Genomic DNA, 12196 nt, shown 5'->3' with positions numbered 1-12196 from the left:
CTCGAGCAGCCGGCGAATTGTACAATATGTATTACCTCCAAGCATGGAGTGAAATCAGCATGTTCGAATAGCTTGTATTTGTATATATGTTTTTTTTTTCTAAAAAAAAATGCAACCATTTATGAAGAATCAAAGAAAAATGCGAACAGTGGCCTGCAGCGCCGAGTGATCCATGGATTATCCAGCTAGGATATTCCAAAGCTTTCCATACCAAGTGGTCGGCATTGTGACCTCCCAATGCTGGTTCTCAACCTCCAAGCGCCCAGTATCAAGATCTGCTTGAAGGGGGGAAACAAAAGCATCACGGAATATAAGCTTATGGCCAATCCACAGTACTGCAAACAAGATCACACTGATATATGCCACGAAAAAGTTTTCCACGCTGAATGACGGAATCCAGGCTGTGAATCCCTGTGTGAATATGATCAAAATGTTGACAAAAAGTCCATACCAGGCAAGATAGGGTTGTAAAGGTGCCTTGTAAGGAAGGACATCTCTGCTGATCTTGCGGGCCTTCAAAGCTCGCATGAACGCTATGTGGCACATATTCAGAGTGGCCCAGGCTATGAACCCGGCAACTGCTGAGATATTCAAAAGCCAATTGAAGACCGTTGTTCCTGAATTAGAAACGTTCAAAAAGCCAAGAAGGCCAATGGCTGAGGTGAGTAAGACCCCATAGAATGGTACGCCGCCTTTAGTAGTCTTCGTGAAAAAGGAGAAGGCAAACCCTTCTTGTGCCAGGCCAACAAGAATTCTGCTGCCGCTGTAGACATTTGAATTGGCTGCAGATAAAACGACGGTCAAAAGAACAGCGTTTATGATACTGGGCAAAACCTTAACGCCTGCCAATTGCGCAGCGATGACAAATGGTGATGCTGCTGCGTTAGATGCACCCGACAGCAGATCCTTATTATCATAGGGCACAAGAAGACCAATAAAGAAAACTGTCAGAACGAAAAACAAAATGATACGAATAAACGTGATTTTGATAGCCTTTGGAATCGTCCGGCGTGGGTTTTCCGTTTCGCCTGCTGCGATACCGACAAGTTCCGTTCCTGACACGAGAATCCGGCTTGAATGAGGACCGCCCAAAAGCCAACAAACTTAGCTGTTGGTCCAGGTGTTATGAGGTAATCGGCAAAAGGCCCGGGGTGAACCCAGTTATGAAATCCAAGGTAGCCTTGATCACCAGCACCAGCATCAATGCAAATGGCGAAGATCATAAATCCAATCACTGTAAAAACCTTAATACTCGAGAACCAAAACTCAACCTCGCCATAAAAGTTAACCGGTAGCATGTTCAGCAAGGTTATTAACACCCAGAAAACGGCTATAAAGATAGAGATTGGAATCGAGCTGTTCCAGTATTCGATAATCAAACCAACTGTGACCAGCTCCAGAGCGAATGTTATGGCCCATGAAAACCAATAAAGCCAGCCCATGGCAAATCCAAGACTTGGATCAACTAAACGTGTTGCATATGATGTGAATGCTCCGGAAATTGGTATGTAAGTGGCGATTTCGCCCAGCGAGGTCATCACGGAAAAAACGATAGTAGCGATGAAGATGTATGCGATGAGCGCGCCGACTGGCCCGGAATGTGCCAAAGCAGTTCCACTCCCGATGAAAAGACCAGTTCCGATGGTTCCACCTGCATTTTCATCAGTTAGCATTATATCCTTGCTCCTTTGCAAGCTCAGCAAACCACTAACCAATTGCAATCATATGCAAGTGCCTGCTCTTCAACTTGCGCTTCAGTTGCGTCGAGCCGCGGGGCTCTCCGGACACAACCTGGTCGTCATAGCCAAATTCATTGGTAGGCGAGAAAAAAGCAGAATTCCCCTTGGACATGGTCGTGCCATCTTTCTCCACTTCGGCCATGGTGTCTTGTGGGGAAGACGATCGAGGCAAGAAGAATGGAGGAGCACTTCAACGGTGGAGTACAAGAGGAAAATCAAGATCAAGAGGGGGTAAACGGATTTTTTTTCTATTTCCCCGAGGAAACCTGAATAGGCCTCGGCTTTAGAGCCCCAAATTAATCTAAAGGACTGGATCGAGGGCAAGAATTTTGAATTCGAAGCTAAATGCTTGGCCGCAGGCCGTCCCAGTTAACCGTCTCTCCAAAAAGCCACTCCGATCCAAGCCCATACAAGCCTAATAAGCCTCTCAAATCCTGTTCTAACAAACAAATTGAATAATGCAGCAAGATTTTTCTTGTTCATGAATTGTAGAAACCCCCCCATCTGAAGCCCATGTTGCCCGCGTGCCCCTAATTCTCCGACCCCGCATGTGAAGTTTCTCGCCCGCACTGCCCTAACTGACTTAGTCTCTCTCCGAACGGTTTAACCTCGCTAAAACGACCCTCTTATCTCGCTTTTTCGCCCGACCTCCTAGAAAGGGTTTAGATCGGAAGTGCTACCAGAGCTTAAGTTATGTGGCCATGGCGCGTTATCGCGAAGACGGTCAAGTCTTCTCTTCCGGCATTACATTCTGTGGCAACCTACCACGTTCCAACGTAGGGTTCTTGCGTGCATTTCTCATATAACCTGTCTTATCCAGTCTAGCTTGATCACAGTATGACGCTTGTAGTTATAGGATATAAGAGTTAGGACTTTCACCGTGTTGCTTTCCGTCCATAAAGACCAAGTGGTCACCTATTAATTTCTCGTCGCTCAGTCACCTACATCAACACTCTTTGCCCGGTATTCTAGATTAATTTAGAAACCCTTCAGACTCAATATGGTAGCCCTAGCTGGAAAGCCATCTTTCGTCCGACTAGATGCCGCCAAAGTCTCTACAACTCCTGCACAAGTCATTGAGGTCCTTGAACGCGAAGGAGGTGTAATCATCGAAAATCTCATCTCTCAAGAGCTGGCGCAACAGATCAAGACCGACTTAAAGCCTCACTTTGATGGTGATACCCCAGATAAATATGGCTTTTTTCCCGAGACCACTCAGCGAGCAAGCGGCTTGCTAGGTATCTCCGACGCATGTGTTGAGCTCGCATGTAATCCTCTCTATATCAGCGTGGCCAATGCCATGGTTTCCTCGAGCTACACCTTCTGGAGGGGGACCATCAGGAGACTGTGAGCGGGAAACCAATAATTTCTTCCACAGTGGGATTTCGGGTTAATCCCGGAGGTCGACAACAGGTCCTGCACCGCGACGATAAGTACGCTCAGCCCTACGCCGCCTCTTTTCTGTGTAATCCTGCTAACTATTGTGGCAAGTGACTATCATCCCAGCGACAAGAAGTTGCCTGTGATGATTGGTTGTGTGACTGCATTGACTAAGACGACAAAAGAGAATGGTGCCACTATTGCCATCCCCAGATCGCATTTATGGGACCCCGAGCGACGACCTCTAGATGAAGAAGCTATTCCGGCAGAGCTTGAGCCGGGCGATGCATTGATCTTCTTGGGCAACACCTATCATGCTGGAGGTGCTAATATCACCGAGTAGGTTCTGTCCTTGTGTGATATCAGTCTAGCTTCGCCGTACTAACCTATTTGTTGCAGGAACGACTATCGAGAAACGGTCGGCATATTCCTCTGCCAGCCCACTTTACGTCCTGCCGAGAACCAATTTTTGATGATACCACTTGAGAGGGTCAGGCAGCTAAAGCCTCAAGCCCAGAGGCTTCTGGGGTACGGACTGTGTGAGCCTGGCGTCGGGTTTATGAACTATTCGGATCCCATGAGGGTCCTATTCGGTGTGGAGGACGAAGAGACCGTCAATATGTGATGAGGTGAAACTCATGAGGAAATTTGAAGGAATTATTCATCCAGTTGACTATTTTCCTGTGTGGGGCTTCTGGTTAGCGGACTATTTGCCGTCCCTCGAGTTCTATGTTTACTACTGATCCATACCAAGAGTACATAGTTATGTATACCATCATCATATGAGTATCAATCACCAACCGAATCAGAAAAAAAGAATCGATGAGAAGGAAAAGACTAACTTAAATATCTCTATTCGTTCAAGAAGCTTCAATCGCCAACAAATAACTTGAACGTAATATTTACCAACTGTTTCCCTCGGGATGGCCGATGAGGCGTGCGGGGTAGTTTGACGGCAATTAATTAGAGTAGCATCACGACTTCGGCACTTCTCTTACCATTGAGTCACCACATTTTTCAACATCTCCAGCCGGCAGTGATGTCCTCTTATACTGGCAAAGCCAGGAAAAACGTTCGTATCGACTTACTCCCACCCGATCGTCGACTAGCATCGAAAGGTATGCAGATTCTCGAGTACATGCAGCGACACCGCGACTAAAGGAATGAGCCACAGATTGCCGCTGCTGCATTACGCGTCGCATCAGATGCGATCGGACGATCCCACAATGCCAAAAATGCCAAATTCGTGGATTTTCCTGTCCTGGCTTTCCCGTTCTTCATCTGAGATGGGACCAGGGTGTTGCTAGCCGTGGACACCTGACAGGCAAAAAGGTCCCTGTCTTGAGAGAAAAACATCAGTCAAAAAAACACGATTCCAACGGGTTCGAATATTTGGATTCGTCTGAGACGAGAAGAGCTCTTACCTCGACGAGTCTAGATTTGGTGAACCAACAACTCTCGAGATCATTATCCGAAAAACTACTCCAGCACTTCTTGTCTAATGTCGCATTTCGACTGACATGGCTCGATGGTCCAAGTAACCCATGGAGAAGTCTTGTTTTCCCTTTAGCAAGCCGATCACCATGTCTTCGTCTGTCTATACTGGGTCTTGCCGCTGCCCATCTCTCTGCCATAGCTACCGAGCATGATCAATCAAGCATGATGGAAGTCAACGCCCGAATTCGGAATCAAATACTCAAAGTTTTGAGTCAGCAGATGCGCTTTGAACTCCACAAGACCCCTGCTTCGTTTGACACGACACCCGGGAATTCTTCTCTAATTGAGACACTTGCTTCGATGGTTGTACTCTGTTATGGGGAAATGCATATCCCCGGATCAAACTATTGGAAACTTCACCTCCGCGCCTGCCGTGCTATTATTGAAAGACATGATCTTCAAAAGCTATATCGGCAGTCTCAAAATGCTGTTCTTAGGTTCTTCATCAAGGAAGTCGTCGACTTAGAGACGTTCGGCAACGTTTCGGTTTTTACAACGGATCTCACCACAAGAGAGTATATGTCCGATTCTCCGGCACCTAATGACCAACCCTGGACTTTCACAGCACTTATCAATGACATTACCGTCGCCGAAAGGTCACAGTATGATAACCATGGTACCCTTTCTACCCCTGCCTTGGAGAATGTAGACATGCGGTACTGGTACGTCAAAATATTAAGCGCATATGACAAAGCCACATCCATGAACACCCTCCTAGCCACAGAAAATGAATCTATGGCGACTCCCTTTCACGCTATCATTGAAGCTCATTACTACGCATGTCTGCTCTACAGCTACCAAGCCATGATGCCTCAAGAAAGAGAAACCGGAGAACTACAATCAATCTTTGATTCTCTCTGGCAAATCGTCGGATCGCTAGCTACCAACCCATCTCTCCAATTTGCCCACGACATATTTTTCCCTCTCTTTATTGCTGGCACGGAGTGTCAAACGAGAGAGCAATGCTCCCAAATCGAGGCACTATTCATGCAATCGATATCTGCGACTGGCTTCTGGTGTAACTATTCAGTCTTGCAGTTTCTTCGCCTATTATGGAACCAGACCGACGTGGAAGGGGAAATGAATTGGATACAATTCGCCAGGCTGAACAAGGCGAGAATTAGCACCTTCTGTGTTTTTTAACATAATTATCTGTAAATATAATATGAACGTGATGAAATGAGCATACTAGGTGATATTCGTACACAAATTTACTGCACCGGCCGTTAAAAAACTGTGAGTTCTCATCTAAGAGTACAGGTTCTACAGTGGGGGTCTCAAACTTATGCAACGCCACTGTACCGTACCTACTAAGATGAATGGAAAGAAAATGCGGTTTGAAAGATATGATATTATCAGAAAAAACTACAAGCGGGCACTGTACGGCGCTAGAAGTAAACAGATAAGACAAGACGGTCGCACTAAGACGACGCAGCAAGGAAATCCAACCCCGCATGATCGGGAGCCAGAGAAGAGGGAATAAACCGTAAGCACCGAGCCGTAGCAAGACAAAAGCAAAAACAACCACAACACAGACGAACAAAGAACGCCTTGCCAGAATAATCAGAGAAATAACACAAATTAAAAGGAACCCGTCCAAGGTTGAGAGAGAAGCTCTGTCGTGAAGAGAACGATATCGGGAAAGAGACAAAAAACCACCCTCGAGCAACGGAAGGAAATTTCCACTGCTGTGGACTGGAAAAGACATCGACAGAAGAAAAGAAGAGCATAAACAGGATTGACATGATGTGCATCGTAATTTTGAACACGAAGGAAGGGTGAAATGGGCGTATGTCGATAGTGGATGCGTGTGGGGAGACACCAGCCCGATTAGGGGAATCTGGGGGTAAGCTCATTCGTAAAGGATCATCAATATCCGTCATGAACCATGAGCCGTACAGAGTCCAGTCATGGGATCGTCAAGTAAGCCAAGCGATTGCGTAACCACAGCTCAATGTTCGAAAGCGCCAAACATAAGAGAAAAATGTTCCAGGGAATTGAAATGCAAGAAGCGTCAGAATGTCAAGATAGAGTAAATAGAGTACGCTTTTAGCGATCAGTAGGTCTCAAACTCATCGGCCCATTCCGAGTCACTACCCGCAACACGGAGGACCTGACCAGGGTGAGGTCCGTCAGGGCTGACACTGCGGATACCCTTGCTCTTCTTGCCCAAGAAGTCCATACTGTCATCAGGGGCGAAGCGCTTGCCATGGGCCGCACGGATCTTGCCATAGTAAACATCGCTGGTGTCGGCTTCCCCGTCGGATGCATCATCAAAGGTCTCCCAATTCTCTGAACCGGATATAGTGGTGTTTCCAGCCGATGAGCTCGATGTTTGACGAAGGGCAGGGGAGGTGGCGCGTGTGAAAGGTAAGGGTTGGCGCGGGGGTAGTTTTGAGACGAATTCAATGATAGAGACGACAAAGATGAGTGAGAAGAGTGGGAGATTCCAATTTGGCGGTGGTTGGACATGACTGAAGAGCTCATAAAAGACCGCTGACGGTCATCATAAACGTCTTCGGGACTCACTGGACGGACGAATGCACTCGACATGGCGCTATTGCAGCGAGGCGGCTCCACCAGGTGGCTATTGCGGTCCTTTGACTCGACAGTCAATGCTCGCATTCTCGGGGGAGGCCCACGGGGAGGAGCCATCTTGGAATTGACGGTGCTGGAGGAGTAATTTCCAGGTCCATTACGGCGTTCGGGAGAGTTGTTTCCATGGGGCATGTTGCTCAATGGAGCACGAGCCGGAAGCTTGGTGGGAGACTTGGCTCCCAATCGAGCCCCAGAGTAGCCAATAGTGTTATGCTTCACAGGACCACTTCCATTTGGAGTCTTGGTGGCAGAACGAGGGGGAGGGGGGCCTCGCATAGAGCTACCAGGTCGAGACACTGGTTGGCGTGCTGTGCTAGATTTCGTTGTAGAGGGGGGTGCAGATGGGGTCTTCGAGCGTGGCGGCGGCATTCTTGAGGCGGGTGCAGGAGTCAAGGAATCAAGATATCGGTCTCCGTGAACCAAGAAGGGCCGTCCATACTCGTCCTCCCAACGCTCCAGCTCTCTGCGAAGATCGGCCTCGAGTTTAGGAAGCTCCTTTGCAATGCGCTTCCGCATCTTCTCTTCGCGCAGAAGTTTGCCAGGGTCTCGCCTCTCGCCCTTGTTTCCTCGGGCCATCAGACGGGAAGCGTCTTGGCTTGAAGATGAGAGGGCTTCGCGATCCGAAAGAATACCACGGTGTCTGTCAATCATCTCCAGTGTAGGTGCGCGCTGTTCTTTGAGTGTCTCCAAACGAGCAATCTCAGCCTCGTGGGCTTCCAGAAGAGCGTCACTGCACACATCAGAGAAAGCGGGTGTAAAGTCGAGCATTTCCTCTTCGGAAAAGAAGAGAGTATCCCAGAGCTCCTGCAGGCGACAGCGGGCATCTTCAACGAACAAATGCATGTTCTGTCTTTTCAGCTCATTGAGGCGAGCCAGCTCTTCTTCAAATTCATTGATCGTGCGAAGACCGCAGCCACGGTTGGTTGCGAGGAAGGCCTTCCGATCAGCTTCTTCGACCCCAAAGCGCTCCCAGAGACTTTCGACATTGGTTCGGATCTCCTTAATCTTGCGCTCGCGGCCTTTCTTTTCCTCCACCAACTTGTCGCGTCGTGCCATCAGGTTACCGAGGTCGGCCTCATGAAGACCAAGCTGCTCGGGAGATTCGCGGTAGCACTTAACGATGTTGGAATCAGTTTGCACTTGCGGGGTACCCAGCTCCGCCCAGAGCTTGATGATCTCCTCGCTGGTTGTTTGGACATAGGAAACGCGACGGTGGTACTCCTCGTAGACACGAGTGAATTCTGAATCGAGGGCTGTAACATATGAAGGCGATAAATCGAAGCTGGGTGGAATGGTCGAGCCAGGTGCGGTGGGGGGCAATTCAATATGAAGAAATGAAGTTTCAAGATGGGACGAGTACGACTCCAGAGCATCGACAAGTTCTGTTCAAGTCAGCAAGCTATGCGCAGGATGTTTGGGGAAGAATCAACTCACTCTTGACCTGTTCGAATCTTTCGCGGTGAAGCTTGCTCATGCCTTCACTCTTTTCGCGCAAGAAGGCAATACACCGGTTGAGGGGGTAGGTAACGCGCAAATCATCACGGTTGAGCTCATATTGGCCATTAGCCCTTTCGTCGCCCAGAGAGGCTTCCATTTGTTGAATGGCCGTGATTAGGCGCTGGGCTTCTAGAGTCAGTTCTTCTTTCTCTCTGGAAGTGGGTTGTGTTAGCGAAAAGGAAAAGTGTTTGTTTACCGTGTTGAACTTACTCGTCAACGATCTTAAGGTGGTTGTTCAATGTTTCTGACAACGCGCTGAAAAGCTAGATATTTAATCAGTCTCGGATTCAAATGGCAATGCGTAGGTTCGAGGTCCAGCTTACCTCTGCTTCGCGCGAGTCGCGCTCGCGAGCAGGCACTCCAATGTCATCGAAGATGCCATGCAGTTGCTCAACGATATTGTTGACCTGAGTGGTCAGATAGCTTGTGTCGACCGCCATGGCTAGGTAAGACCCTGTCGGGCAGTGAGGTGTTCAAGTATGAATCAACGAAATATGTCTCCAACGACGGGAGATGTGTCGGCACTGCGACTGTGCCTGCGCCGAAGGGATCAAAACAATCGAGCCCAATTCGTGGAGGGAATGTGCGACACACGGCACCAAACAAAGAAAAAAACGAGGGAGTGGGAGTGGTCAGTTGCAAGACATGGGGAGGCGGATTGCAGCGTAGGGGAGTGTTTATGAGGGGAAGGGCAAGGCTGGACCGCAGTGATAACAGAACAGGTTCATCGTCCCGTCCGCGTTTCCCTGTTTGGTCCGATCGTCTCCAGGGGCAACCAGGATTCACCGCCCTAATTCTGCCACTTCCTGCCCCACACCGCATCGGGGAGGAAGGGAGGAGGCTCCTCCATTTGACATCTTCCCCTCTATAGTCTCATTCTTCCCCCGCGCTTTCCTTGATTTACCCCCCCCTCGCCTGAAACTCCTACTCGGTCTTTCAATTATCCAACTCAAAGGTTCTATATTGAAAAACAAAAAAAAAAGTTCAAAAAATGCAGGCTGCACAGCAGTCCTGGGGTAGGTGTTTGTCTCTTCATCAAGCTCCAAATCCGAAAGATCAATTTGACAAAGGACTAACCAATGTGTACTGACAGAGCTTGAAAACTCCATCAGCGTCTTCGACCCGCAGCGTGATGCCCTTTATCAATACGATGAAGAGACTCAGAAAACCCTCAATGCCCAGCGACCGTGGGCCTCGGACCCTTACTATTTCAAATCAGTACGCATCTCCGCAACCGCACTATTGAAAATGGTGATGCACGCTCGCTCGGGCGGGTCTTTGGAAGTGATGGGTCTTATGCAAGGCTACATCCTCTGGGAGACGTTCGTCGTGACCGATGCATTCCGCCTCCCCGTCGAGGGCACCGAAACCCGGGTCAACGCACAGGACGAAGCGAACGAGTACATGGTATCATATCTGCAATCGTGTCGAGATGCGGGACGCATGGAGAATGCTGTGGGCTGGTACCACAGTCACCCAGGGTACGGATGCTGGCTATCCGGAATTGATGTGGCCACACAACAAACTCAGCAAATGACCGGGCCGTTTGTCGCCGTTGTGATCGATCCCGAGCGCACGATCTCCGCGGGCCGCGTTGAGATCGGCGCATTCCGCACTTTTCCCGATGGCTTTACCCCGTCCAAGGAAGCTCAGGAAGATGACGAGTATCAGACTATCCCGCTCGGCAAGTCGGAGGACTTTGGCGCACACGCGAATCAGTACTATTCCCTTGAAACAACACATTTCAAGAGCACACTCGAGACGGACATATTGTCTTTACTATGGAATAAATACTGGGTCGCCACTCTCAGCCAAAGTCCACTGTTCGCCTCTCGTGACTATGGAAGTAAGCAGATGATGGATCTCAGCGAGAAGGCCCGCAAGGCGACACGGGCAATCGAGGCTAGCGGTCCGCGGGGCGGAGCTACCACAGTCAAGGATCAACAACTTGATAAGGTTGTGCGTGGAGGACAGCGGATCGTATCAGAGGAAGTCAAAGGTCTCTTGGCCTCCGAGGTCAAAATGAAACTCTTCCAGGATATTGGGGATAAGCCCGCCCCAGCGGCTTAGAGTAAGGGAAAGCCGTTTGGAAAAGGTCCATGATGGCATAGATACTGCTACGATTGTTACGCTTCTCTACCTTTGAACTTCATATGATGTCCCCGGCGTTTAGCGAGTCGATATTCCATTGCTTCAGGATTAACATATCCGAAGAACAACTGCCATTTTCATATAGATCTTGGCAGCTCTTTCGCAAACAAAGACGATTTCATCTACCAATCAGCACCAACTTGCTACGGAGTACACATCACATAAATAAGTACCTTTAAGTGGGTTTAAATTCCCGAAAGATGAACTGGGAAAATAAAATAATTCCTTGAATTTTCATCTGCAACCTGTGGTACAGATGGTACATTCTAGACTCGCATGCCCATGTACTACCAGTGCTACTAGTACCAAATAGGTAAGAATAGTCAGTGACAGGTCAGATTCATGGATGGATGGATGCAGTTAAGACGCTCAAACAAGGAAGGCTAAGAAAAAAAAATCTTTTTATGAAAAGGCTTCTGTTGACCCGTTTCACAATCGAACCCAGGGTATAACATCAGATGAAAATAGAAACAAAATAGATACAAAGAAGCCAATCGATGGGAGAATTGTATTGTATCTCTGCTCCGATGACGGGCAGTCGAAGAAAGTGTGAGAGAAAAAAGCCCGTCTGGCATGCAGAGGGGACTTGAAAGTCGTGATATATCATTAAAGGTGGCATCCAAACATTAACACGGGATATAGCTCACCCACTCCGTCGACAAATGAGAAAGCATATGCAGAAAGTGACAGGGTAGAGTAGTCGGGGGACAAAGAGAATCAGGTGAGCGAATGGCCAAGAAATACACCGTAAATTGACCAGAATGTGCGACAGTTAGAGTAAATTTGAGAGAAGTGAGAGTCAAGTTGGTGTACGGAGTACCCAGGGGTCAAGGGTTCCGAAAAAAGGTATTAGAGAAAATCGGAGTGTTCCCCGGTCGAGTTCCCGGAGATGAAATCTATAACGGGAATAGTTGTATTAAATGCAGAAAGTAAGGATCCCCGCATTGTGAAGTGATGGATAGAATCATGCATAAGCGGAGGACAACTGCGTGTGGACCAGGTTCACGAGAAGATAGCCCTCGGTTCCGGGCCGATTCCCCACTGGATTGCCGGATAGCAACAGTGGTGGGCCGACAAAGACATCCAAGGATTGCTCACTGGTATGGCATGTTCCGCGGCATGTTTGGCGTGGACGATCTCGGGTGGCGGAATTCGTGCGGAGACTAATTAATTAATATTCGGCACGGTCGCAGGATCCAGCGCCCCCCAACAAAAGGGGCCGCCGAACAGCATGTGTTAGCTGCGTGACGGTGAGACACATGATTTCCCGAGTTGGCGACGTCGTCTATCCCAGAATCCTGATTGGATGCATTCGAATGCAAATCGGTGTGGCA

General features: G+C 48.6%; 5 protein-coding genes across 5 annotated transcripts; 3 read left to right on the top strand and 2 right to left on the bottom strand.

Moving 5' to 3' along the window:
• Positions 1–177: 177 nt before the first annotated feature.
• On the bottom strand, positions 178–1881 carry N7509_006166 (Arginine permease CAN1; the record flags this gene model as incomplete). The annotated part of the gene is made up of 3 exons (XM_056630803.1): positions 178–993; positions 1041–1651; positions 1713–1881. 3 exons carry the CDS (start codon positions 1879–1881, stop codon positions 178–180), a joined length of 1596 nt encoding a protein of 531 aa, XP_056490105.1.
• Positions 1882–2739: 858 nt separating this feature from the next.
• Positions 2740–3744, top strand: N7509_006165 (phytanoyl-CoA dioxygenase family protein; the record flags this gene model as incomplete). Its single annotated transcript, XM_056630802.1, has 4 exons — positions 2740–3007; positions 3118–3172; positions 3231–3458; positions 3519–3744. 4 exons carry the CDS (start codon positions 2740–2742, stop codon positions 3742–3744), a joined length of 777 nt encoding a protein of 258 aa, XP_056490104.1.
• A 298-nt stretch (positions 3745–4042) lies between these two features.
• Positions 4043–5759, top strand: N7509_006164 (Zn(II)2Cys6 transcription factor; the record flags this gene model as incomplete). Its single annotated transcript, XM_056630801.1, has 3 exons — positions 4043–4063; positions 4150–4237; positions 4288–5759. The coding sequence occupies 3 exons, from the start codon at positions 4043–4045 to the stop codon at positions 5757–5759; spliced, it is 1581 nt and encodes a 526-aa protein (XP_056490103.1).
• A 913-nt stretch (positions 5760–6672) lies between these two features.
• Positions 6673–9151, bottom strand: N7509_006163 (putative microtubule associated protein (Ase1); the record flags this gene model as incomplete). The annotated part of the gene is made up of 5 exons (XM_056630800.1): positions 6673–7098; positions 7146–8596; positions 8649–8863; positions 8922–8974; positions 9035–9151. The coding sequence occupies 5 exons, from the start codon at positions 9149–9151 to the stop codon at positions 6673–6675; spliced, it is 2262 nt and encodes a 753-aa protein (XP_056490102.1).
• A 551-nt stretch (positions 9152–9702) lies between these two features.
• On the top strand, positions 9703–10781 carry N7509_006162 (Mov34/MPN/PAD-1 family protein; the record flags this gene model as incomplete). The annotated part of the gene is made up of 2 exons (XM_056630799.1): positions 9703–9727; positions 9805–10781. The coding sequence occupies 2 exons, from the start codon at positions 9703–9705 to the stop codon at positions 10779–10781; spliced, it is 1002 nt and encodes a 333-aa protein (XP_056490101.1).
• Positions 10782–12196: the final 1415 nt, after the last annotated feature.

The sequence above is a fragment of the Penicillium cosmopolitanum genome (genome assembly GCF_028827165.1).
Source record: "Penicillium cosmopolitanum strain IBT 29677 chromosome Unknown utg000006l:49.0-5199605.0:1.0-5204138.0, whole genome shotgun sequence".
NCBI lineage: Eukaryota > Fungi > Ascomycota > Eurotiomycetes > Eurotiales > Aspergillaceae > Penicillium > Penicillium cosmopolitanum.
This window is presented reverse-complemented; position numbering and strand designations above follow the sequence as displayed.